This window comes from Mixophyes fleayi, chromosome 2, assembly GCF_038048845.1.
Source record: "Mixophyes fleayi isolate aMixFle1 chromosome 2, aMixFle1.hap1, whole genome shotgun sequence".
In the NCBI taxonomy this organism is placed as follows: domain Eukaryota; kingdom Metazoa; phylum Chordata; class Amphibia; order Anura; family Limnodynastidae; genus Mixophyes; species Mixophyes fleayi.
In genome coordinates this window covers 36412094-36439894 of record NC_134403.1, presented here as the reverse complement: position 1 = coordinate 36439894, position 27801 = coordinate 36412094, and the positions used below count along the sequence as shown (strand labels likewise).

The window sequence follows — 27801 nt, the reverse complement described above, 5'->3', positions numbered from 1 at the left end:
ACATTTGATTATTTTTGGTATTTTTGCCTGAACACTTGGCTAGATTAATCACATATTCAATCCTCATTTTAGCTGTTTAAAGCCATTTTATATGTATATTTATATGTGATTTTATGTGGAGTTATGCACATTTTTTTATGGCATTTATGGTTGATGAATAAGGATAACTCTATACATCTGCATTAATAGTTTATATTGACTTGTTTGTATGATAAGCCACGTTTTAATTAAGAAATTATTTTATATCAATTAATGTTTACATTATGAAGCTGCTAGTATATCTCTCATATCTGGATGTACAAATTGTTAGATGTGGTATGCTTTTCATTCACACATAACCTATACTATTGATGGATTATAACATGTTAGCATATTATCAATAAGGTAATATCATCACCCAATGAGCACCTAACCTTTATTGTATATTGTAATTTCTGAGGGAGGGATACCCTTGCTTTGTGCAGCTCTTGCAACATTGGGAGTAGAGTGCAATTCTCCCCCCACCTCGCTTTTCTGTGTAATCTCCCTTAGACTGCTTAGGCGACTTGATAGTGGATTTTCTGCAGTGATCCAGCTACAAAATGTACCTGTGCAAATCTACAAACAGCTTCTCTTTTCACAGCTTGGGCATCCCTCTCTTCCTCTATACGGTTGTTCGTTTTGGCAGACTCTGCTTTCTTCACACACCTCACTCCTTCTCTTGTTGCTGTGACACCTCTCACACTCCCAGCATCTCTTCCTGTCAGCTCTCTCCTTCCTGCCTCTCTTTCCTTTCCTCCCAAACACTTTGGCAGGCCTGACATCTGCTTCATCATACTTGCCTACTTTTCGGCACTGAAGTCCGGGAGATCCCGGACAGGGGGCGTGACTAGAGTGTGGGAGGTGCGGTCAATCGCGACATTTTTGCCCCGTCCCCTCCATGTCGGAAATTATTATTAAATGACGTGAATTACGTCAAATCGTGCTTTTTTGGCCAGGTATTTGCCAGATGCGGGAGACTTGCCTGCTTGTCCAAGAGACCGACCCAGATTTTGGGAGTCTCCCTGATGTTGCGGGAGAGTTGGCAAGTATGGCTTCACCCTGTGTTTCCATAGCAACCGCAGAACTTAGCTGCTCAATATTAGCCAGCTTGCTTACATACAGATGTTGAGAGGTATGCTTATGTTAACACATAGTGAGATTACATTACCTGCTTTGAATAAAATGATGGGTTAAAAATGTGTTCGGTGATAAGCCATGGTACCATACTTGCCAACATTTTTCGGGACAGTGTGTACCTCCAAAACAAGTGTATAATCATGCTACACTGGGGAATTATTGAGTTACTTTGGGGTGTCACAACCTCCTGGTGCATATATGCTTTCGAGGCAGGAGGCTGCCCCCCCCCTACACCTTCCCTCACCTATATTCGCCCACGATAGTTTGGTTCACTCAGACAAAAGGAGGATCAAACAGATCAAATGTGAGTATCATTGATGGGCATATAATAATATCGAAGCCCCCACTTTACATTTCTGTGGATTTACTGTTTCCTAGAACTTCTCATTCCCCCCCTCAGTTCTATAAGGCATTTCAACAGTCATTTGTGACCCATGTGTCAGAGTGCCTGTACCAATGCCGCCTTCCCACAAATATCACAGGGGTTAGAATGAACATTTATTGAAACATATTTATATGCTTTTTTGGCCCTATCTTGTCTATGTGACCTACCCTTTAACTGCCACATATCTGCCCTACCCTGATAGCTGTTACATGTGCTTTAGTCTGTCACAAGAAGAGTAAAGCAGTGATTATAGAATTAAGTGAGGACCTCACATCTCCTAATGCTCCAGTACATCAAGGTAAGAACAGCAAAGGACACCTGAAGGCATCTAAATAGCCATGTAGCATAGATGAAACCTAGTTCGAAATACAATATAGGGCTTTATTATATATTCATAAAAAAATAATAAATTATAACGCCTCATTCTAACACAAGAGGAGAGGTGCCTTTGCATAGTGCTGTATATAGTGGAGCATTTTCAAAATATTGTATGGGAGACTTCACCAAACCCTTGTTTGGTGACACGTACTAAGGGTAGGACGTCAGTTGTGGTGTCACAAACCCTAAAGTGGGTCCCGGCAGCGGCAGTGAGCCGCAAGTCTCCCATACAATCTTTTGAAAATGCTTAATTGTAACTATTATTAGCTCAGCTAAATGTAAACTGTTTTTTGGAGGGGCATATCAAATTAATTAAGGTCACGTCATCCACTAAGCAATAGCAATGCTATTAAGTTAGGAGTGTAAGCATCAGTAGTGGTGAACAACATTATGCCGGCGGTGGCGTAGAGCCGCTGATTTCTTCTGGTATGCTCGGTCACTAACATCGAATTTGAGCCAAGTGAAAATTGTCAATAGGGACATATCAATAGAGGTGGATAATCACAAACCATTTAAGTAACCAAAGTGGTTTGACTTATGAACAGTGGTGTAGTGGTGAACTACATGATAAGTTCTGACTGTATTTGCGTGGGTTTCCTCCGGATGCTCTGGTTTCCTCCCACACTCTAAAAACATACTAGTAGGTTAATCGGCTGCTATCAAAAATTTACCCTATTCTCTCTCTCTCTCTCAATCTCTCTCTCTCTCTCTCTCTCTCTCTCTGTGTATATTAGGGAATTTAGACTGTAAGGTCCAATGTGGCAGGGACTGATGTGAATGAGTTCTCTGTATAGCGCTGCAGAATCAGTGGCGCTATATAAATAAATGGTGATGATGACGATGGTGATGACTGTATGAGCATTGAATATAGGGGACAGCTGTAATATAGATGGCAGGAATGGAAGGAGAGATATACATTCCATGTCTCTCTGAATAATTGGAGCATCCATTTATACAATACTTTAGAAGTGGATACCTTCTCCATAAAAAAAACTGTTATTATTATATGAAGTGATCATACTATCAGTACAGGTCCCTAAGCCGCAGTACTGTGGCATTTACTGAGTAAATGGATGTGTATTTTACTGTTTACTCATCTGTTCAGCATTTTGAGTAGTGGATGAGCATGATACCACCTATTCATTGTAATTAATAAACAATCGATTCCCAAAAATGGGAATATATGTAGGTATGTATTCCCATTGCCTATGTATGTAGGTATGTATTTCCATTGTTTGATATATAGATTCTATAGATTCCCAAAAAATGGTAGGGTATTGTACCCATGGAATGTCCGCTTGTTTTTTTACCTTAAGAATTGACTATAATGGTTATATTTGATGCAACTTATATATTAGCTTAGCTGCACTTGGAAAAATAGGACTTGGCTCTTTTTTAATGAGTGAGTATATTTAATACATTTTACATGATTTACACACATAATCAGTATATATGTATCCATGAGTATGAAATGAAGGCAAAATTCTTTGAGAAATTAATCAATTTTATTTTAAGATTGATACACACTGCAACCCCGGCATAGAGGTAATGACTTGTTGATAGTAGTGTATAGTTATAGATAAATATAATACAGTCTACCCACATACATGTTACAACTTACCAGAGTCCGGCCCCACTTAAGGGTTTAAAAAAATCACTTTTAATAGAACACTTTATTTCTTTCTGTTTTCACTCTTCTAATGTTAATTTTAATATTTCGCCACATTGGACACGGTGGATGAAGAAATGGGAATTTTTAAGCCATTATTATCAATAAAAGTATTTTTAGAGTTATGGAATAAGACAAAAAATATGATTTTGGACTTGAGTGCCCTCTTCTTTTTTTTGGTTTTCAATTCTGGTCCTGAAGTGACAATGCTTGTAGCAAGTTGAGAGAGCACCCCCTTGAACATGAGCTATTGATAGATAAATACACAGGAAATTCGAGGTTAGTCCTTGCCTAGTACGGACCTATTTTTTTTTTTTTATGTTTTTTTGGGGTTGTTTTTTTTTGTTTATTTTGTTTGTTTTTCTATTTCTGTCAATGGCATCTAGGGAAGCCAGTAGATAAATAATCCTGGGTGAATGTTGACGGAAGTAAGTTTCACGTTATATGTAATATATTGTGTAGAGATTACATAATATAATTACACACAGTTAAGAGAAATAGCAAATTTTTAGCTAGAAACCTAAAATCCTACCTTAATTGGAAGGTTTATTTATTCTCTCCCATTTTGTATCTTCCCCTAATTTTTTCTTCAAAATATATCTTTATATTATTGTGATCTTTGTTACATGTTTAAGGTGCGCTTCACTAGACACAGGAGACTTTTTTGCTATCAGTCTTTGGGCTATATTTACTAAACTGCGAGTTTGAAAAATTGGAGATGTTGCCTATAGCAACCAGTCAGATTCTAGTTATCCTTTATTTAGTACATTCTATAAAATTACAGCTAGAATCCCATTGGTTGCTATAGGCAACATCTCCAATTTTTCAAACCCGACGTTTAGTACATTTACGTATTTATCTCGTGCATGTGAGGACATCCCCAGTGCTGAAGTGGAGAGAGATAGAATAAGCTATAGCCAATCAAATCACATAAGCACAGAGTATTTCAGGAACACATATTGTGGGAGTCAGTGATTGCCCTTATTTACACAACGCTATGACTGTGTAAACGAGGACAGGGCTGCACATGAAGGGGCAGTTTATTATGATATAAGTAAAGAAATGGAGACTAATAGATCCACTGACTGCAAATTTGATAGTGGAAGGATTAGGGTCCTCCAGCAGTGTCGTGAGGTGTAGGTTCTGTTAAACAAATACAGAAAGATTGTGGTGTGAAAGGCATCTCTATAGTTTAGAGATCCAACTTGGTATTGCTTGTATTACACAATACAAGCGTTTCCATAGAATAATATGTTTTTAAAAAAACACAGAGGTGTTGCATTTTCTGACAAATCTTCACTGATGTTGTTTTTTTTTTTGCAAAATCTGATGACCGCTTGTTACTTCATCATCATTATCTATCATCTGTTTATTTATATAGCGCTGCTAATTCCGCAGCGCTGTACAGAGAACTCATTCACATCAGTCCCTGCCCCATTGGCGCTTACAGTCTAAATCCCCTAACATACATACACAGACAGAGAGAGACTAATAGCAATTTAATAGCAGACAATTAACCTACTAGTATGTTTTCGGAGTGTGGGAGGAAACCGGAGCACCCGGAGGAAACCCACGCAAACACGGGGAGAACATACAAGCTCCACACAGATAAGGCCATGGTCGGGAATCAAACTCATGAACTCATGCTAACCACTGAGCCACCGTGCAGCCCACCTTATACGAAGAAATATTCTTCTCCCAGCTCTTTTGATCACGCTTAGGGTTTCCAGGGTCTTCATGTTCCCAGGCCAGTTTCTGCATTGAAAATGTTATTTTTCAACAGGTATCCTCCAACAAGTATTTTGCTACACATGCCCTCAAAAAATGCAGTTACTTCTATGGATGGAACAAAGTTTATGTCAAATGGATGTTCGGACTTTCCATTTTCAGTATTAGAAAATTAGATGCATTAAGATGGTAATTAATCCACTGAGTGTTTTGGTAGCATTGCAAAACTTTCCCATTTCCAAATTTCCTGGATTTAGAAAATTAAGAGCTTGCCTTTGGCATCAAGAAACACGAGAAGCACTAGAGTACAAGTAACAATGTTATTACATTAAAGCACACATAATCAAAGAAGAAATATATTTGGTTTAGCTTCAAAACCATTTTGTTGTCTAGTTTTAGCATTTACATTAGGTTAATATAGCTTGTAAATGAATCTTACATGTGAAGAGTGTAGATCCCGCTCCACCTTTATTTTGCAAAGTTATTTTCTTCATGTAGGTTGGAAAAAATCTCAATGATCAAGAAAAGGCATACTAACATGTTTGTCATTGTGTATGATAACTTAATGGGCATGGACAACCTCTGCTGAATCGTATTAGTTATTGAGTTCGCCAGGTAGGCTAGACAGCAGCAGATTGTAGAGGAAGTGTGCCCTTTCTTTACCATGATTCCCAACTGATTATTATCAGGCTACACTCACTCTATGGAATTCTCTCCCTCGCACAGTAAGACTTTCCTCTGGTCTACAAGCTTTCAAGCGTTCTCTGAAAACCCACCTCTTCAGACAAGCTTATAATATTCCTCAACCACCCTCTTAACCTTACTACATTACTCTATTACCACCCATTATACAACTACCCCTTGACCAACATTGTTGTGTGACAGGATCATTTAGCTTATGAGTCACTTTTACCTTTGCAGTCTGGCTGGGCGGACTGCAAATGTAGACCTCATGTGTCAAACTCCCATTGTCCCATAGATTGTAAGCTTGCGAGCAGGGCCTTCTCACCTCTTTGTCTGCTTTACCCAGTTTGTTTATTAGTTTATTATGTTTGTCCCCAATTGTAAAGCGCCATGGAACATGTTGGCGCTACATAAATAAAGGATGATGATGATGATGATGAAATAATGCAATTAATTTAAATATATTTAGGCAATGGTTTCAATTTGCTACACACACACACACACACACACACACACACACACACACACACACACACACTCACACTCACACGCACATACTATCAGTCTATTAAAGTTGATCAAAGGGATTTTTAAAGAAATTGCATATGTTTGGTTTTTTTTTTAATAAGAATGGTTACATGGCCTCTGGTGGCTAGTTTTTTTCAGGACTTTTAAACTAGTGGCTAGTGTATGGAAAGTCTTTCAGTATGGTGGTATGACAAGACCTCCAATTTGGTTGCTAGTGTATGGCGGAACTTTAAGTTCAGTGCAGAGCTGTAACTAAACCTGTTACTGCCTGGGGCAAGAAGGAAATCTGACACCTCCTAGTCATCAGCTGTAACTTAATTAACCTAAAATATTAATTATCCTGTGGTTCCTTCACCTTGGCACCCTGGGTAGATTGCCCGTGTTGCACACTTTTAGGTAAGTCCCGGTTTGGTGGCTAATGTATAGCAACCACCTTCCCCAATGTACTCACCATGCAAGTCACCACTTGCTTGTTACTCATAGGGTTGAGCATTCTGAGCTGTCAGTAACATCTAACACATGCTGATTTGTAGATAAGTAAATGTTAGTATAAGCTAGTAGCTTTCCCCCATGAGTAGCAAAAAATGCAATTAATGTTAATATGTTAATTAGGTTTGCATGTTATATGTCTTTTTTTTTAAAAGTAATAAATGGGTTAAATAAACGGATCTGTTCAATTATTTTTCAGTGAATTTGGACAGGTTAAATGATGACGTCAAGCGATACAGTTGCACTCCAAGAAACTTCACGGTGAATCTGCGGGAAGAGCTTAAGATTACCAGTGCAGTGTTTTTTCCCCGTTGCCTCCTCGTTAAACGCTGTGGGGGAAACTGCGGCTGTGGCACTCCCAATCCCAAATCCTGCACGTGTACGTCTGGGAAAACCGTAAAGAAATATCACGAGGTAATCAAATATTCTTAAAAAACCCCAATATGTTTTATATAAGGTTTGTTCTTTTGCATGTTTATAGTACCGCCCTTACATGTGTGTCTGCGAAGTCCATTTGCAAACCACAAAATATGCACTAGCACCTAATTATCCACCTTACGTATTACAGAGATCATACACGCAGCACAGCAATACAATCTTCAGGTTTCGCTTTTGCTTTTCCGTTCTGCAGAAATGCGTTCCGCACTGTGAAGGTCATGTACACAAATTGCGTTTTCAGTGTGTTATACGTCTAACCCGCAGTTTGTGTACAACTCAACATGACCCCCTGTATTTGTAAATCTACATTTTGCTAAATATAAAGTCTAACAGTCTATGGGGGGAATTCAATTCCCTGTGTTGTTTGGGGTCCACATTAGTTCGGTAATCTTAACCGGATTACTGCTCGTGGCTCAGGGAGCCCCTAGCAAATATCAGCGTTGAAATTACTGTACTAACAGTAATAATGCGCATCAATTACCATTGTAGCGGTAATGATGCGCACCCCGCGTTCTTCTAAAGAACAACGTGGGGAATTGAATTCCTCCCTATGAATAACGGGAGGGGGCAGATGGACTGACAACACTGGAGGCCAAATTCCAATTGAATTGTGTGAAGGTTAGGAGAAAAATATGGAATGAGGAAGATATTTTGCAGAACAGGTTTTAAACTTTTGCTAATCTCAATTTACATTTCAGATGGTCAATTGGTTGACCGAACACTGTCCACATTTAACTTAAGCTCAACTAATTAGTAATATCAATTTAAAAACATTCTGAGAAAATACCAGACAAGCTAGACGTGTAAACTTCATTTCATGTACATCTACGTTTAACACTAAATCTTCCTGCACCACCTTGAAATATAGTAATCACTAATCTGTGCTCAAATCCTTTTACTGTAGATTTAGCTGTTTGCACCTCAAAGCCCAGCTTTGAAAAATGAATGTAATATTTGCTATAACCCTAGTCAAATGAGCCAACAAAAAATATTATCTTTTTTCTAACCCAATAAGGAATTTTTAGAAGATTATTTGGTTATTTTAATATTTAAACTTTTTTATAGTTTTTTGTCCTACTCTTAATTTTATTGAATACTCCCTTCTTCAGTATTTATACTAATCTGTGAGTTTTTTAAAAGAATAAAAAAAATCACTATTTGTACCAGTGTCAAGAGGGGATTAAGCGCCTTTTACTTACCTACGGAAGAAAATTAATTTTAGTCTAGAAGAAATGCTGAACACTGGAGTGAAACTATATTAGGAGATATAATAGGGGCAAAACACATTGACTGTATTTGTGCTTTATTTAAATGAACCTGCTTATGTCACATGTTACAAGTATCTGTTCTTCCAAGAGTGAAGGCTACATGGTTCAGCCAGTTAAATGGGCAACAATAGCTAGCAGGTTTAATGGTAAATTAAATGCTGTGTCTGGTTGAATTTTCAAAAAGTTCTGTACTGTAGAGTTAGTTAGCAAATCGGAAGTGCCACTCTAAAAATTAGTTATCTTAGAACAGATCACAACATAAATAATATTGAAGAAAAAGTAAACTTTCTTAATTGACATACAACAGAGCTGTGTTTTAAATATATTTGATTTGCACACATCCCTCTCAATTTGTAATCTGGCAATTCTCCTTAATGGGCTCAGTTGTAAGCAGAGATGTAACAATAGGATGTGCAATGGCAACAGGGCCCACAGGTTAGTTGGACAGCCCCCCCCCTTTCCCCCCCCCCCCCCCACATGTCTAAAGCCCCCTTCTGAAGAGGCCTCTTGCTCTGTTCTATTGATAGCAGATTGAGGGGTTCTGTTGGTAAGAATGGTATCACTAGCCCAGTGATGTACAGGTCCGCCCCTGACTGTATGATAACTTTCTACTGTATTTCCCAGTTGAGTAAAACCTTAGCACAATCTGTCAAGAATCTGGTTCTTAGCTTTCTTACTCCTCTGCAAACGGTTCAGTGAAAAGCTGTACACAACACAGCCCAACACATTTACTTTACTTCCTGGAAGAGGAAAAATAATTACTAGATCGATAGAGAGAAACAAAGTTTGTAAAACTGAATGACACTGTGGTCATGCCATCTCCATTTATATAGAAACGTGGAACCTACACATATAATGCAGAATGTTGTCCTTTGGAATACAGGACCAAAAGATTTTATCCTTAGTATTTTGCACCAAACCAGAATGACCGGTTCTGCCCTGAAATTTGATTCACATGAAATTCCAATGCAACTCTACTCATCCCCATGGCTTTCTCTTAGCAAGCTGCCTTGTAGGCCATGCTACATCATGTACTAGGCATCTGAGGTCAGGCATTGCTGTGGACAGAGATTAACTTATGTTTTATGGTCTCATCCCCCCATTCATAATACCGACTGAGCTGCATTAATGGTAGCGGACCAAACGCTTCCTATTGGTCTGCGCCATCACACCCCTACTAGGTTGCCTGCACAGCACTAGGTAGAGGGGCAGGCTGAGCTGGGAGGGACACCTGCCCCCCGGGCCAGTCCCATAGTGGGCTACCTTGGGCTGGGTCATTGGGCCTCCTTTAAAATATTCCTAATAGGCTGCCGAGTTGAGTTTTGCCCCCGCCCCCAGGCTAAAATTTGCCAGTCCTCCCCTGACTAGGTATTAAAGAAGCTGCCTGCTTAGCCTGGGGGATCCACGTGGCCCCTTAATAAGCATTCGGCCTTCCACTTTGCTTGAGCTGCTTTCTGTTCAACTACAGAATCCAGGATGCAGCATACTTACATCATACGCAACTTTTTATTTTTTCAACTATGCTCCATCCTGCGTGATACAGGAATGACCTGGTGAATTGCCCTTTTAATTATCATCCAGAAAGCCCTCTCTAAAATTGCCTATAGGTAATATGCACGGTTTATATCTCACAAGCAAAAAAATGTGCACACATTTGGGTAAAAACACCTCTGCGTTTTCACAATTTATATTCCATATAATTCCAGGCACCTAAAGTTAAAACTTAACACTATTATATAGAGCATAAAATCTTTGAATATCAGAGCTTTGATCAGCCATTCAAGCTGTCCAATTTCTACCTTGTTCAAACACTCATCTGCCGTCTTGTCTGGGAAAAGTGTTTGCCAATTTTTCTCTTCTTATCAGCACGGCCCATATACCATGCTCATGTTTTTTAATATAAAACACAGGGAAAATCCCACAGCTGTCAGAGGGCTTGTTAACTTAAACGCTGTCCAAATCTCTGCTCTCATCCCAGGCATTTACTTTCCATCCTTGGAAGAAATAGATTTTATTTTTTTTAACCAAAGATCCCACTAGTGTCAGTCATTTCATTTTGCCCTGGTTTTAATAAAATATGGACGAAGATTGTTGTGTGCTTAATGCTTAAATCCAAATATGCCTTAGGCCTTTTTCAATTGTAAGGGAAAAAATATGAATGTTTAAATAAAAAAAAAATGCTACAGCTACATCACAAACCGGTGAAGGAAAAGCATAAGAAATATAAAATATATGGAGAAGTTATAGTTTAAAAAATGGCAAATTTAAGGACAGGGAAAAAGGGGAAATAATAAAGTTGAGATAAGCAAATAAATAGTAAATAACTTCAGGGGTTTTTGGAGCGAAATGAAGCATATAGCATACACAGTGGCGGACTGGCCAGGGCGTCAGCTTGCCTGATGGCAAGTGATGATGTGGGCCCCCTTAAACATTAGACAATTTGTTAAAAATGTTAATGACCTTTTAGTAGCTTGAAAATTTCTTAGAAGTTCCAGTATTATTACTGTAATAAAGCCCTTGTCCACTCTCTTATTATCTCCCGCTTGGACTACTGTAACATCCTCCTTACTGGCCTCCCCCACTCTCATCTCGCTCCCCTTCGCTCCGTACTCAATGCAGCCGCTCGGCTCATTTTCCTTTCTCGCCGCTCCTCTTCTGTCTCCCCCCTCTACCAATCCCTCCACTGGCTCCCCATCCCCTACAGAATCGTGTTCAAGCTCCTCACTCTTACTTTCAAGGCCCTCTCCAACTCCACTGCTCCCTACATCTCCAACCTTATCTCCATTCACGCTCCATCCCGCCCTCTTCGTTCGGCTAACGACCGCCGCCTCTCTTCCCCCCTGGTTACCTCCTCCCATGCTCGCATCCAAGACTTCTCCCGCGCTGCCCCCCTCCACTGGAACCAGCTCCCCCGCTCCATCAGAACTTCCCCTAACTTGTCCAGCTTCAAACGGGCCTTAAAAACCCACCTCTTCCTTAAAGCCCTTCCGTCCTCCACCCATTGACCTCCTCCCAGTCTCCCCCTACCCCCCTCCCTCTCCTATCCCCCTCCTACTTCCCTCCTTTTCATTCTCCTCTCCCCCCCCTCTCCGTCTCTGCCTCCGCTCTCCCCATTCCCTCCTCCTACCATTGTGTCTCTGTCTGTCCTACCCTCCCCTTAAATTGTACGCTCCTCCGAGCAGGGCCTCCTCTCCTTCTGTTCTCCACCACCTTAACTCTGCTCTCCAGCTCCTTGTCTCCTCCGTGAGGTCCTCTGGCCCCTGTCTCTACCCCGCTGGGGGCGCTCACCTCTAATCTAGCTGTTCATTGAGCTTCTGAGTTACTGTGATTTCTGTTAACTGTACTGTGCTGTCTCACCCTTTATCGTGTTTCTGTCTGTCCCTGTACGGCGCTACGGATACCTAGTGGCGCCCTATAAATAAAAATTAATAATAATAATAATGTTGTATTACTATTTTACTAAAATGTTTTTTGAGGATACTTTATATTTAAGAGTATAATAAATAACTTGTCTCTGAAAAAAAAAAATTTGATTTGGGTTATGTGAGGACGACTCATACGTTATGTAGGCTCGGATCTTTACTATTGCGACTGCGCAATGAAACTTAGCTGGGAATCCCAGCCTGGGATTGTGACGTGCAGCCGGATTCAACTTTGTATTGATTTATTGTTTTATAAATATATTTAGTTGTGAGTGGGCCCCCTCTGTCTCCTGGCAACCAATATGTTTAGACCCAGTCTGCCACTGGTAATATATGGGGGTGATGTAGCTTATTGCTTTTTTCAAACCGTGCAGTTTATCAAAGTAAACATTACACATCATGCTACATTTTTTAGCAATTACTGTTTTGGAACCTGGGATCTGTACAAACTGTAATCCACTCAAGAGCAAAAGACCAACCACATAGGTAATGGTATCAGAGGGGTCACAAGTTGTCAGTCACTCTGTGTCTGCTGTGTTAGAGAAGCACCTCCCTCCTAACATGGCAACTTGTTGTAGAGTATGGTGGACATATTTATTTAATGTATATTATTCAGCTGTGTAATGCTCTCTGCCTCATTTAGAGCAAATTGAGTTTTCATTGCATGGATAAGACTGCCCTCTTTTGCATCATGTAGTACACAAAGACCAGGAAACTTTGTACACTGAGATTTATAGTAGAGCTAGGATACAACCCCCTCTCATCTCTAAATTTCCACATATTTTAAATGTGCCCCCCCCACAGTGCAAAATGGTTTTACCAAAGCATAAAATTGCATCTTCTCTTCTAGATGGATTTACACCTAACGCTAAATGATAGTCGTTGATTTCTTAGGGGCATATTCAATTCTGATCCGTTACCGTGGAAAATGCGCACTACTGCCGGTAATACGGTATCGCAATAACGCGGATTTTCGTACGGAAAATCCCCGTTATTGCGGTACCGCGGATTACATACCGCGAACCGGGATCGGAATTGAATATGCCCCTTAGTGTCATATTGTGGTTTTACTTGCTCCTCAAGATTTGGGTTATTTATATTTAAATATACGTTGCGTCGTAATTCCCCTCCCACACAGCCAACATATCATCTGTGCAATAGAGCCAAGATCATGGGAATATTGGTGTTATTCTAGCGGTTAGTGCATTCAGTAGACTTCAGTATTTATTTTTACAGCTGGCAGAGAAGGATGGGATTTGTAGTTTCACAGCAGCTGGAAAACTACCGGTAGCCTACTTCTGCTGTATACATATGAACAATTGGGGGGTTCACTTGAGCATTATGGGGCTCATGTCAAGTCGAACACAATGGGCCTGATTCATTAAGCAACGTAAGGCAAAAAAATGAGTACGTTTTCTCCTGGACTAAACCATGTTACAATGCAAGGGGTGCATATTATTTTATTATTTTGCACATACGTTAAATACTGGCTGTTTTTTCACATAGCACACAAATTATTCATAGCTTTATGTTTATACTGAAATTTAAAGTTGACTTAGGTATGCCCTACCCCAACTATAAATCTGTCCTCACATTTTAAATTTGCCTCCCCCTCCAATGCAACATGGTTTTGCCAAGATGCAAAGTTACTCATTTCTTTTTGCTTTACTTTCCTTAATGAATCAGGCCCAATGTGCGTTTTTTGGCTTATAATTCTCTTTTTAACATCTGAGTATGTGCTCAAACCACGTTCAACTCAACATAAGCCCCTGTATGATCCCTGATTGTGTAGAAAGTTTACGAAAATATTGACCCGATTCTGTACCTTTTTTTAGTTCAGGGAGATCATGTGACTGAAGCTGATGAAATAGTAAGAGTTTTCAACATATTAGTAATTTTCCAATTACTTCTGATTCAGAAGCATACTGTATGTAAGCCATGAAATAGGACAAGGTTGTAGAAATAAATATTTGACTTATATCCATACCTACACGTTTTTTAGATTTTAATAGCACATTTTACCATGTATGACGCAATTTCACAGTCATCACCACCAGAGCACTGCTGAATCCAATTGATAGAGGAAGAAGTAATCTTTGGGTCTTAAAGATAAATTCTCTGGTTTATTCCAAAGGACAGAGGAGCTTGTGAGGACGCTTAGGGTGCTTATCTATCACATCTTTTGTGCATTTGTCCCTTGGGGTCTTGGTAAATGCTTAGATTACATCTATAACATGTCTTTCTGTTCCTTTTCAATATGTATATGCTTATGGTTAATCTAAGAGCACCTATTGCATTCATTCTACAAACGGGGGACACACAGAGGAGCAAAAGGGAGAATCTAAGAGCACCTATTGCATTCATTCTACAAACGGGGGACACACAGAGGAGCAAAAGAGCTCATGGGATCTAGAATGCTTCATAGTCAGAGCTTACAATACGAAAATCAGTGCAAAGTATTTTAGCCAATTGTGTATTAATTTTCAGCAAGTTTGAAGTAGGAGTGACTAGGGCCAACACAAAGACAAGCTGAGCATTTAAGCATAAACATCATCGGCTATTTATATAGCGCCACTAATTCCTTAGCGCTGTACAGAGAACTCACTCACATCAGTCCCCAATGGAGCTTACAGTCTAAATTCCCTAACATACACAGACAGAGAGAGACTAAGGTCAATTTTTAATAGCAGTCAATTAATCTACTAATGTGTTTTTGGAGTTTGGGAGGAAACCGGAACACCTGGAGGAAATCCATGCAAACACAGGGAGAACATACACATAAGGCTGTGGTTGGGAATTGAACTCATGACCCCAGCGCTGTGAAGCAGAAGCACTAACCACTAAGCCACCGTGCTGCCCTATAAACTAGTAAATTCGGGGCCGTGTCAAACCGGTGCAGGAAGATTGTGGTGTCAATTGCACTTTTATATGAAACAAAGCACATACATCCAACTTGTATATTTTATAGCTATTGTGAGGCCACTGAACCACTACGGAAAGCTGACTACGGACTGAAACAAGCGAATCTATCCTAAGACTTCACCACTGTGTACGGTGTATATACTCAAATTTCCCCTGAAACTTTTGGATCCTCTTTGCTGATTGGACAAACATGATTTAAGAATGTTTATCTAACAGTCTGATCCTGGTTCTTGCCAACACAGATATTTCATTGATCTTTTAATAAAATCAAGCCACGGTAGTCCTACTGCATGAAACAACACCTGTGTGCAAATTCAATTTACATCAGCCGTATTTTTTTTGTCACCAATTATCTGATTTTCATAATGGCAGGGGAAACGTCAACTGACGTTACTCTGACTTAATTCATAATTAAGTCATCAAATGTTAATCATCTTCCTCCTGCTAGATGTGTCTAATTAAACATCAAAGCTGGGTTATTAGTTATATTTTTGGAAAAACCAAAGCAGAATTATGTTTAATTTGCAGTAAGTGCATCAATAACAATGTAAAAAAACAGTGAAGATATTGAAAAATTGTAACAGTATGACACATTTTCAGAGGTGTTATAATTTGGTTTGCAGCACAAAACGATTACTGAATAAAACAGTTATAAATGAATTAGGAGCGATGATTGTGATGAGTGGTAGAACCACCAGTGTTGTGTTGCCCTGGTCTGTGTTCTCTGGGGGATGAATGCAGCACTAGCAGACCTCACAATAAGGAGCTATGAAGAACTGCGTTCATATCTTACTTTCCATACTGTATTTTACTAACTTTACATGACAGGTGAGATGTGTAAATGGCCCATCTATTGTTGTACTTAATACCGACAGTGGTCAGATAACAGGGGCAAACGCAGGATTTGTAGAGGGGGGTTTCCACACCACGCCGCCAGTGGGTGTGACCAGCATGCATGGGGGCGTGGCTATAATTTTAGACAATGCTTGGCTGTTCTCCAACTCTTCCTATCCTCATAATATATATGGGCAATGCTGCGTGCACTACTGTTAGGTACACGCAGCTCTCCCTTTTCAAGCAGAGCCATGTGAAGCGGGCGCAGGGTCCAGCCACCTCAATTATACAGTGCCCCAGGCTTGGAGGGGGGTTTCCAGGCACTAGAAAACCCCCTCGCTTTGCCTATGGATACATCATTACTTTGAGGTTCGCTAACTATGGCTTCACATCCCTGAGAATGCAGTGAATGCAACATACTTTGATTGGCTCTAAATCTGCTAGTATATTTGTATTCTTTGTTAGCAATAATTTTTCTCTTTCAGAAAAGAGATCTGAAGATTGCCTACTGTTTAATTTTCAAAACTGTCTAAATATTTTTCATTTATTAACATTTTCATTTCCTTGAGCACATGTATTTCATGCCGTTTTTAACTGTTTCAGTGTTAGAAAACACAAGGAAATTACTATTTTTATTATACAGTTAGATTAATGTCTTTCAAGTTAACATCAAATCTAATATGGCCTCAGTGGTTTAAAAGATAATTACTTTAAACTAATATTTGAAGATTAGAAATTTTTGGATTAAACTGATAGGGTGTATTCCAAATTGGGGGAACTATCCCTCACCACTAGAAATCATCAGAATGGGTATTCTAAAAAAAATAAAAGTGGTTTGGAATGAACTTACTCTAATTAGGTAGCACTTCGACTAAATTGGGTGATACTTAGTATAAAAAAAAAAATACATGTTAAGAGATACATGGTAACATTTTAAGAACATACAGGGTACACGTTAAAATTAAACGTTTTTAACATCGTTAAATTATATAATGAGCCAAGTTGCCCTTCATTGATTCCTACAAGGGCCACAGGAAAATGTGGATAGGTGGAGATGGACCACAGCTGTGTGTGTGTGTGTGTGTGTGTTTGTGTTTGTGTTTGTGTGTGTGTGTGTGTGTGTGTGTGTGTGTGTGTGTGTGTGTGTGTGTGTGTGTGTGTGTGTGTGTGTCAGTCAAACAGCAGCAACTTTGAATTAAATAAAGTAAGTGAGTGATATACATGGAGAGGCAGGAACCTGTCCCCACCAACTACCATTCAATTACTATATTTTATTAATGATTACTAACTATACATTATATTTGCAAATAACGTTTAGACTTATTTTTTCGGACAAATGCCACATATTGTTATTATAGTACAAGTTCAAATCTACAGCTTTTCAGGTAACTATCTAAAATATAAGGATATTCAAGTGTATAAAAAATGGTTCTTAAAATAACACCATATTCCAAATAATGTTAATGTATACATTTGTCCCTTGTTATTTTATATTTTATAATGATATATAAAGATGATGAAGAAAAAAAAGGAAGCATTCTACAAAGTAGCAATTAAAATGTTTCTTTGATCTTACATAATGAAGTTCTGTCATAAAGTATTACCTTCATTTTATTAAAGGAACTTTACATGTGATTTTTTTGGATTGTTTTTGGTGAATCATATGGTCACCTGTACAAACAATAAAATAACAAAAAGTTATACAGAAACAAAGAAAGACCGAACTAGCTGCTGATGGAAACGTGGGGTGATGAATACGGTTAAGGAGTATAATTTAAGAGCTTTTCCATTATTCAGCCATAATGACCATAATGTGAGAATCTTTTCTGGGCAGCTATGACCTATTGACTTATATAAGTGGTCAACCACTCTAATATAACCTGTCCCCTAAGGCTAGGTACACACTGAAGGATATTCCAACCGACATGTTATCTACAACGATGTTATTAACGACTGAAGGTTCAATTGCTCGGGCGATTCATACGCACACACTGACACGATTTACCTCCAGATCTGTGCTCTTCTTCTGGTCCTCTAGTCATTTAGAGAATGACAGCACAACGGTCACTCATTCATTCATTCCTGTCACACTGATTAAAGCGCCTTCTTATAGCTATCAACATGTCCTTACGAATGTCGTTAGCTTCTGTGACTTTGAAACTAAATTTTCAGTCTCGGAATGAAATAACAAACTATTCCATCTAAAGCACTTTCTACATTTAATCACTGGGATATGTTCATTGCCGGCATCGTCTGAAAAGACCTGGGGGTAAATGTATCAAGCTGAGAGTTTTCTAGCGGGTTTGAAAAACCAATCAGATTGTAGCTATCATTTATTTAGTACATTCTGCAAAATGATAGCTAGAATCTGATTGGTTGATATAGGCAACATCTCCACTTTTCAAACCCGTCGGAAAACTCTCAGCTTGATACATTTACATTTACGACTCTGTAAACTCTATGGAGATCGTGAACGTGAGTGCATACACACTACATGATCGGAAGGTGATTGGAACTAGATTATTAAACAGTACAACCAACCAAATGAAACGACAATAGGTACTTTGAAACAATTGTCATTCATTGCGTGACTATACACACTAATGCGATACGTGGTCGAGCGGTCGTTTAATGGGTGACTGGCCCCATAATCGGCTGAAAAACCTCCAGTGTGTGTCTAGCCTAAGTAGCACAAGGGTGCGGGTTACTGGAGGGGGAGATCTTCAGCATGCCACATCCTGTTCATATTCACTCATGATGCGTCTTAACAGCCCACCCAATCTCTGTGGAGCTTTGTTGAAGACACCAGAAATAAACCCACTAAAGAGACCAAGGGGTATATTTACTAAACTGCGGGTTTGAAAAAGTGGGGATGTTGCCTATAGCAACCAATCGGATTCTAGCTGTCATTTTGTAGAATGCACTAAATAAATGACAGCTAGGATCTGATTGGTTGCCCTAGGCAACATCTCCACTTTTTCAAACCCGCAGTTTAGTAAATCTAGCCCCAAATGTTGGAGTTTCCCGGGGAGGGACCCTCCACAAAGAAATGTTATTGGGAATGGAGGGGATTTAGGGATAAAGTGGAAAACCTCTTTTAGACTTGATTTTCATGGCATTTATTATTGCATTTGCAGGTGCTGAAGGTCACGCCTGAAGCTGGTTATAATAAGAGTAAGAATAAAGCCAAAAATTTGGCGATCATAGACATCCAGCTGGAGCACCACGAGAGATGTGACTGCATCTGCAGTTTTCGACCTCCGCGATAAAAGCGTCGAAGATGCGGATGAGAAATTCCGAACAGTTTCATGGACTTATGTTGAATTGTCATCATTGTCTTCATTGCCGTCAGGATTTAATAATTTGCAATAGATTTAAATATATGTTGTGCTCGGGGATGCAATCATTTTGCTTGTACATTACTTGCCAATATCAGTATTAGTTTTTTTTAAAGGACCATAAACCTAAAATAGAGGTTGCTTTATGTGTAGCTCTGCTAATAACATTCACAAGTATCCATTTTTTTCCAGGAACTTGTTAGTGCTAAAAACATATCAAGTGAGGCTGCAACAATGGGGGAAGCATCTTTTCTTATGTAAACCTGATTTCCTGTCTGTAAATCTAATACACATAAGGGTATCAATCAGATCCACAAACAATATATTGCACTCAGCCATAGCAAATACATATATACAATGTCAGTTATTTTGCGTTTTGTTAAGGTAAATAGAAAAATATCCCTGGGGTCAATGCAATCCTCCTATAAAGAAACAGGTGAAGTAAAAATATTAATAGAGTGTAACAATAAATAACTTTATTGTGCACAAATCAAAGCATATTGAAAGAAAACAACGTATAGATAGTACATTATAACTCTCAGTTCAGTAATCAATAAGGTAAAAGATTTGTGTGATCCACCGCTACTTCAAGCAGGTAACTGATAAGCGCAAAAGAAGAGTAAAGTATTGTAACTTAACAAAGCTTAATACAAGACATTGCTCCACTGTACAAAAAATGAGGGAGATGATTAGAATATGAGAGGTGGGCATCGCACTAAGATAAAGTGCATACACAGTATATGATAATCCAATGTAATAAGTTTTCAAAGTCCACTAGGTCACTCTTTAAGTTGTTTCAGGTGCTAAATGCAGAAAAACAGTTGCAGAATCACATCAATTCTAGTTCCATTAGTATGTTAGGAAAATAACCATTCCATGTAACAGTATTGTGACAAAAGCCAGGACTGCTCCCGTACCTCTAAGAGCCTCATAAAAGGAGCTGTAAATGTTGGAATTAACTGCACCCTAGGTGAATGCTTATATCTATATACTGTAGCATGACTTCAGTGGGTAGACCAATGGTTATCTCCATATAGCATGACTTCAGTGGGTAGACCAATGGTTATCTCCATGTAGCATGACTTCAGTGGGGAGACCAATGGTTATCTCCATATAGCATGACTTCAGTGGCTAGACCAATGGTTATCTCCATGTAGCATGACTTCAATGGGGAGACCAATGGTTATCTCCATGTATCATGACTTCAATGGGGAGACCAATGGTTATCTCCATGTATCATGACTTCAATGGGGAGACCAATGGTTATCTCCATGTATCATGACTTCAATGGGGAGACCAATGGTTATCTCCATGTATCATGACTTCAATGGGGAGACCAATGGTTATCTCCATGTATCATGACTTCAATGGGGAGACCAATGGTTATCTCCATGTATCATGACTTCAGTGGGGAGCACTGTTGGTTATTTATGAACATTGAATTTAGGTGTAAATTTGCACTCAACCAACCTACAATTTATTTCTAGGGAGGGTTAGAAGCAGGGGCAGGCTGAGCTGGGGTCATGGGGGCATCTGCCCCCTGGGCCGGTCCCATAGTGGGCTTCTTTGGGCTGGGTCAATGGGCCAAATGCATTTTTTTTCCTTTAAAATAGGCTGTTGAGTTGAGTCTTGCCCCCCGGGCTTAAATTTCCCAGCCCTCCCCTGGTTAGAAGATGCAAGCAAATATGTGATTGGTTGCTATACTTTATTTCAATATTAGTAAATTATCTGTCTGTTTTAAGAGAGATCATTTGTTCAAGTGTCCAATAATGGGACATATGAAGTTGTTCAACAAGCAACTTGTGTTTTGGGTTTGCTGACCTTTTAATAACTTGTCATATGGTCATATTTAAAAACAGCTACCTAACATACTTGAAGTATTTTTTAAAAAATCTGAATTTTAAAGCCATGTCAATTACACCGATTGAATTATATAACCAGAGGTTAAATAACGCCTTAGAGCATACTCGCATTTCATGTATTTTCCAGCTGAACTAATTTGGATTGAGTGGAAACATTGATGTTAAAAACTCATACAAAACACATACACAGATTTAACATTGGTTGTTTAATTTAGGATATTGCAGCTTGAAAATATGTGAGAGGTGTGTCCCAGGTGAAAACTGTAATTTTAGAAGAGACACTTAAATTCATTTTCTTGTATATGTAGCAGTTGTTTCTATTATTTTAGAACATTTGGGTTTATTTCTGAAAGTGCAAAGATGCAAGCACAAAGGAAGAATGGCGTTTTGTGACATCATGCATCTAGTTTTATGTGTAAGCATATGAATTTTCAGGCTAAAATGGCAATCTCTGCAGTGGAGCAAAATTCTCCATCTTCTGAGGAAGGTGCTGGGCAGATCGCTTAGCTTCTTAGTGAGTGCGGATTAGTTATGACCACATGAAGCACCTACCTGTTTTGTGAGGGCTGTAGTGCACTTATGTCACCTGGAAAGTAAATGATTATTTCAAACACATAAAAGTAATACATAATATAGCCATACTGATATCATGTCATTCTCATGATTAATTTAAGACATTGAGGCATATTTACTAAAATGCGGGTTGGAAAAAGTGGAGATGTTGCCTATAGCAACCAATCAGATTCTAGCTGTCTTTTAGTAGAATGTATGGAAATAAATGATAGCTAGAATCTGATTGGTTGCTATAGGCAACATCTCCACTTTCTCAAACCCTCAGTTTAGTAAATCTGGCCCTTGGTGTAGAAATGGGAAAAGTTGATATTAATGGGGCAGCTGTAAATTTGGACAAGAATGAACTTTGAAATAACACTTTTACTCTTAAACACTATTCACATTTCCCGTCTGATTCACAAAGCCGCAAAATGTTACGCACTAGGCTTCTACGTGGACATTTTCATAATCCAGAATGACGGGGTGTTATGGGCGTTCCAGTTGGTGTGGGCGAGGCAAACAATTAGGTGCATTTGCCAAATGGAAATGTATGCTGCCTATTTTTGCAGTTTATAGCGACTGTTGTTAAATACATTTTATCATTTACAGATACATTTTAAGATTAGCAATTCATCTAGGAACAACAAAATAATTGTTATTTTTTTATATATATTTCCATTTTTCTGTTTACTATCTCTTTTTACATCTCAATAAAAAGAATTGTTGTAAAGTTAATGGACAAAACTTTGCATGATTGTTAAAGCAAGAATTTCTTAATTTTTTTTAACTCTCCTCAAAAACCAGACCATTCTGGCAATTTTTTTTTTTACTAAAATATGTTTACTATGTTTAATCTTGTATAATTTAAAATAATCAACTTTAAATTAACTAGTGTTGCTGTATAGTGCTTTGTAGGATGTGCTTTATTTATATTGGAAACAAATGTTCTGAAATTAAAATATTTTTTTAACGTAAAAGTAAATTTGAATATCACAGTTGCATGTCAAACATAAACAATAGATTTTTACTAAAATGCCGTTGATGTCCAGATAATATTGCATGGAGTTGTAACAAAATCTCAGCACGATTACACCTTGATTTAGGATTTATGGAAACATGCTATCTGATGCCTAATTTTACATGTGCACCCAAATCACACTTTAGTAAATACTGCTTAAACAATAATGCCTTTTACCATGTAATGCATACACACATTATGTTCCTGTTTACTTTTCATATGTATATTGTTTTGTTTCAGTGCATTTCCAAAAATTAAAGTAAAATAAAAAAAATGAAACTATAGTGACCATTGCAATTTGTCATCTTTAATTAAAAAAAAACTTAATTTGATTTAATTTTTAAAAAAAACAAACATATAATTTCAGGAATATATTTTAGAACAAGGTATAGTAAATACATTATTCTAAATATATCAATTAAATTACATTTCAGTTATTGAACCAACTAATCGATAATTAAGGGAGAACAGGGGACACCTAATAACATTTATGTGATTCTAAGCTGGGAAGATGGGTGACTGCCTTCATTTCATATATTTTTATAAATTTTTTTTACATTCAAATACTGGGTCAGGATTTAAGTTACTCTTGTAGTCTACATACAAAGTATACAGCCTATAAATTCACTAGGAGTCATAGGACATCTCATTGTGCCTTATTTGTATTTAAATATTTAGTAGCTGAGCTTTTTCTAATCATTGCAATGGCCCAGTCATTTCAGTTTCCAGTGTTTGCACTAAAGATAGAGTTCCCACTGAAATTAATTGGCCATTTAAATGATTTGAAGCAAAAATGGAGTTTCTGAAACCAGTCACTTGTTTTGATGATTTCAATGGTGATTTTATTTTCCATAGATAACCTCTGTTCTATACTTAACCTCTGTTCTATACTTAACCTCTGTTGTACACTTAACAGTGAAGAAGTCTGTGATTTCAGTTAATTTTTATGGCTCTACGAAAATAGCATTTTAAATCAATATTTATGAAAATCACTGTATAATAGCTTATTTCTCCCCTAAAGGGTGGGGTTATCCAGAAAAGAAGAAAGACAGAGAAAAATCCCCAGTCACACTGCTATAACCAGCAAAGGAGGTGCTATTTCTACTTGTCCATAAAAATGCAGAATTTTCAGTTGCACACATTTACAAATATATGGTTTTCAAGCTCTTGCCAAGAACCTATAAATTGATTGAGCAACTTCCACTTCTGTATTGTTTGGTTAAGAGGCATGTTTGGTATTAGCAGCTGATGGGTAGCGCTGTTGCTGTATTGCCATTTGGAGGCTTTTTGGGGTACCTCTTGGTAAGTTAGCTCTCAATTTAAAAACACATATGTATGGCCCAAAAATAGAGACTCTCACTGTTTAGAGTCATGACCTCCCTATTAGCAGAAGCGCCTTGACGGGGCGGGTGGCTTACCATACACTTGCCAATGTGTGCAAATGAGAATTCTCCCTATTTATTTACAAATAGAAATAGCAACTCCTTTACTGGTTATAGCAGTTTGCTAGGATATTTTTCTCTATATAATCATTCATATCAGTCCCTTACCACAGAGGGGCTTACAGTCAAATTTTCTCCCACACAAATGAACATACTAACATTCGCCTTCCAGTATGTTTGTTTTTTGACTGTGTGAGGAATCTGGAGTACCCATTGGAAATCTGAGGAGAACATATATATATATATATATATATATATATATATATATATATATATATATATATAATGCACCCCTTTCCGTAAATTATTATCAATATTAGAAGCTCTCAAGGCGTTCCATGACCATATAAACAGGTCATAGGCAAATTGGTTCCCAAGCAAACTTTAAAAATGCTCCCCACCCCGGCACCCACACCCTGCTACTGCAAACTCAAGGACATTCTGACACCCGTGGTACCACTTCCACAAGAGAGCGCACTATACAAACTTCTCTCATGTTGTCACTGTGCTACAGTGACTGTCAGAATAGGCACTACCCATTAACCTAACCATTGTTACTTCCATGATGCCTTGCTATTCCAGTGTGATGGGGTTATTGCCCTCTCTTCCATTGTGGTAGTCTATTCTCTTATCAAATGAATTTATATTCTGTGTTGGCAACAAGAAGGACATTGTATATTAGGATATTTCAATGTAGTCCATATATGGGAGATAGTTGTATAACTGATTTTTATTTCTTATTACCTGGAATTAGAACTGCAGACAGTTTTTCTCTAGGGCAGTCTGCATTTATTTAATTAAGTCTGAAGATTGCAGCCTGTCTTCATTTTCTAAATATTTTTATTTTATTATCTTTTTTATTTCCTTGTGCAGGTGTTTTTCATGTGATTTTAGCTGCTTTGAAGACAGAACACACAAGGAAATCCCTAGCTGTTTTTTATTGTAGAGTTAGATTAATATCTTTCAAGATTACTTCAAATCCACTATGGCCTCATTTGTTTAAAAGATAATTACTTTAATCTTCTTAAATTTGAACACTAGCAATTTTGATTAAAATGATATAGAGCTTTCCGAATTTGTAGAGCTGCCCCTCAACCACCAGTCCACTGATCATAAAGTGTTATTATTATTAAGTGTGACAAAACCCGTTGATTATGTACTTTTTATCCCCGTGAATAATATTGGTTTACCGCGTGATTGCGATTAGTACGCTACGTCATACTGGAGCTAATAACGCAATCGCACAGGTAAACAGCACATACACTCACATTCACACCTACATTTGTAAATAGGACACATTTATTAAAGTTCCAACCCATATTCATTTATTAATAAATGAATTAGAGATCATTTATACATAGATACAACTACAGTAAGGGTATTTATGGTTTAGGTCCTCGGAAATGTATGGAGTTGGTCTCATATTAATCCGTATTTTACCAGCAGAATTCCAGTATCAACAGAGGAGCAATCGCACATAGCAACCACTAGTTATGAATAAGATTACTACTCAAAAGCATTCTGTCTATGGGTGAGTTTAAAATAGTTTTTCAGCGGGAAGACACGTATACAACAGTTGGAGTGAGTTGCCCACACATTTGGAAAGAGGATCGGTTGAACTGACTTGTAAACTGGCCTCTGGTACAGAAACAGCCTCTTTGCCAACAGACATCAGCTTTGACAACTGTTCCTGGATCCAGGGTACGCTGCGTATGTATCGGTTATACTGTGCAACATTCTTATTGTATTTTGCTGCTTATTGCTATTAAATCTCTTTTGTGCGTTGGAACCACACTGATCACATCGGACGATATTTATTGGTGAGATAGTAACGAACATAACATTCCCCAATTGCATATCTCTGCTCACCACATACTGTATTTGAATATCAGCCTTAATATTGGTAATATATGTGATTGTGTTGTGTTATCTGTTACACTATCAGTGATTTGTTCAGGTTAACCTTAGAGCTTAATATTGTTTAATTATGCCAAACGAGTCAGTCTATGTATATTCTAGATCTGTAGAAACCATACATCGACAATTACATTATCAAGTCCTATAGACCAGACTATTATTTGACAGATGCTATCTTTGTTTACCTAAACCACAGGAGATCTAGCAAGGTGTGCCACCCCCCATCTGTTTCAAATCTAGCCAGGCATTCGTTATGCTTAAATCACACTGGAGTTAAAACAATGTTACATTATTCTGTAACCATTTATATAGATTGTAGTTATTCTGCCCTGCTGTGACATTGCTATTTACCCACACGTTACAGGCTAAAAGGGAGAGACTGTAAGATTATGCTGGTAACTACATAGCTATGCAAAGTAGACAATGGTTAGGAGTGTATTCACAAGCCAGACATGGTGGATCTGAGTGCATGATTTAATCACTTAAATTATGAATTGTCTATTGTATTCCTATGCCTTAAGATCCTACGACACAGAGGAAAGCCAAACACACTCCTACATCCTGAGGCGATTCTGGGGATATAAAAAGGAGCAACAAAGAGCAGTTGGGGTCAAGGTATTGAAGGTCGGAGCATGACGCTACCTATTAGGCTAGTGTAGGGAGTAATGGTCCTGCCAGCTGATTGAAGACGGAGATCGGGAGAAGGACTACGAGGGCCCTTGTTGCTCTTCTTTTGAATAAGCGATCCCACGTCTTGTGAATCTGTGCACTCACCAAAAGCAAGGAGATGGTGAAGCAGAACCGCTGACCTGAACTGACATGCACACACTGAGGGTCAGCAATCCTGGGACTTGTGCGTAAAAGGAGTTGGTAACAAAGTTTAGACCTATAGTCACATTTTCCAATGTGCCATAATAGGACTGGTATCATATTGTATGTACTATTGTATATACCTGTAACTATTACTCCTGTACCTATGTTTGTTTTATACCTGTTGTTGTTGTTCCGTTAACAAAATTTACCTTTGGTTAAGTTGGATATCTGCCTGGGTGTGAGTCTTTACCCACATACAGGGTAACTCGGTAGGCTGGTAAGTCTCGGGAGACCCCGTTCCCTTCCATAAACCATTTGTAAAGTCATGTGTACAAGAAATGATTGAGTTAAATTTAAAGACGATAAACACCAATTTTAAGTTATTTCCTTTTGATTTTCCTAATTGAATTATATAGAAATATATTTCTATAAAACATTATACAGTCTTTCAATCCATTCGTTGACAGTGCTGTGAAACTTACATCACCATGTATCACACATCACATTTCTCACAAAAGGCAGAATGTTCAAAATAAAGGTTAAGACCACCTGGACCCGCTCTCCTCTGGTTACTCTTTTTTAGGTTGCCCTGTATACTCGTATATTTTTGTATGTTTATGATTATTGTACTGATACTAGGTCTGAAAAAGAGCCATAACAACCCCGGGAATTTCAATCAACTGTAGACCAGCAACAAAGGGGTTAACCCAGGAACAATGCCCTTGTCAAATACATCTCTAGTGATTTGTCGACATTGTTTGAGATCCAACCCAGGAGATCTGTCTGGCTCTATTATCAGGAAGCTGGATGTCAGGATTGGATAGGGGTTACTGCATCTGTTGGACTGACTGAAGAATCTGAGGCTACAGTGAAGAACTGTGAATATTGTAAATCATTCACACTGAAATCCCTATGGGTCTTGTGAACCTGTGCACTCGCTGAAAGTGGTAAGACAG

The 27801-nt window shown here is 38.4% G+C and overlaps 1 protein-coding gene across 1 annotated transcript in view; it reads left to right on the top strand.

Annotated features, from left to right (window-relative positions):
- Positions 1-22942, top strand: part of PDGFD (platelet derived growth factor D) — a 201304-nt gene extending 178362 nt beyond the window's left edge. The window contains exons 6-7 of the mRNA XM_075198810.1: positions 7219-7433; positions 19041-22942. Of these exons, the coding sequence (XP_075054911.1) occupies positions 7219-7433; positions 19041-19172 (347 nt within the window). The 3' untranslated portion in view covers positions 19173-22942. The remainder of the gene's footprint in view (positions 1-7218; positions 7434-19040) is intronic.
- Positions 22943-27801: the final 4859 nt, after the last annotated feature.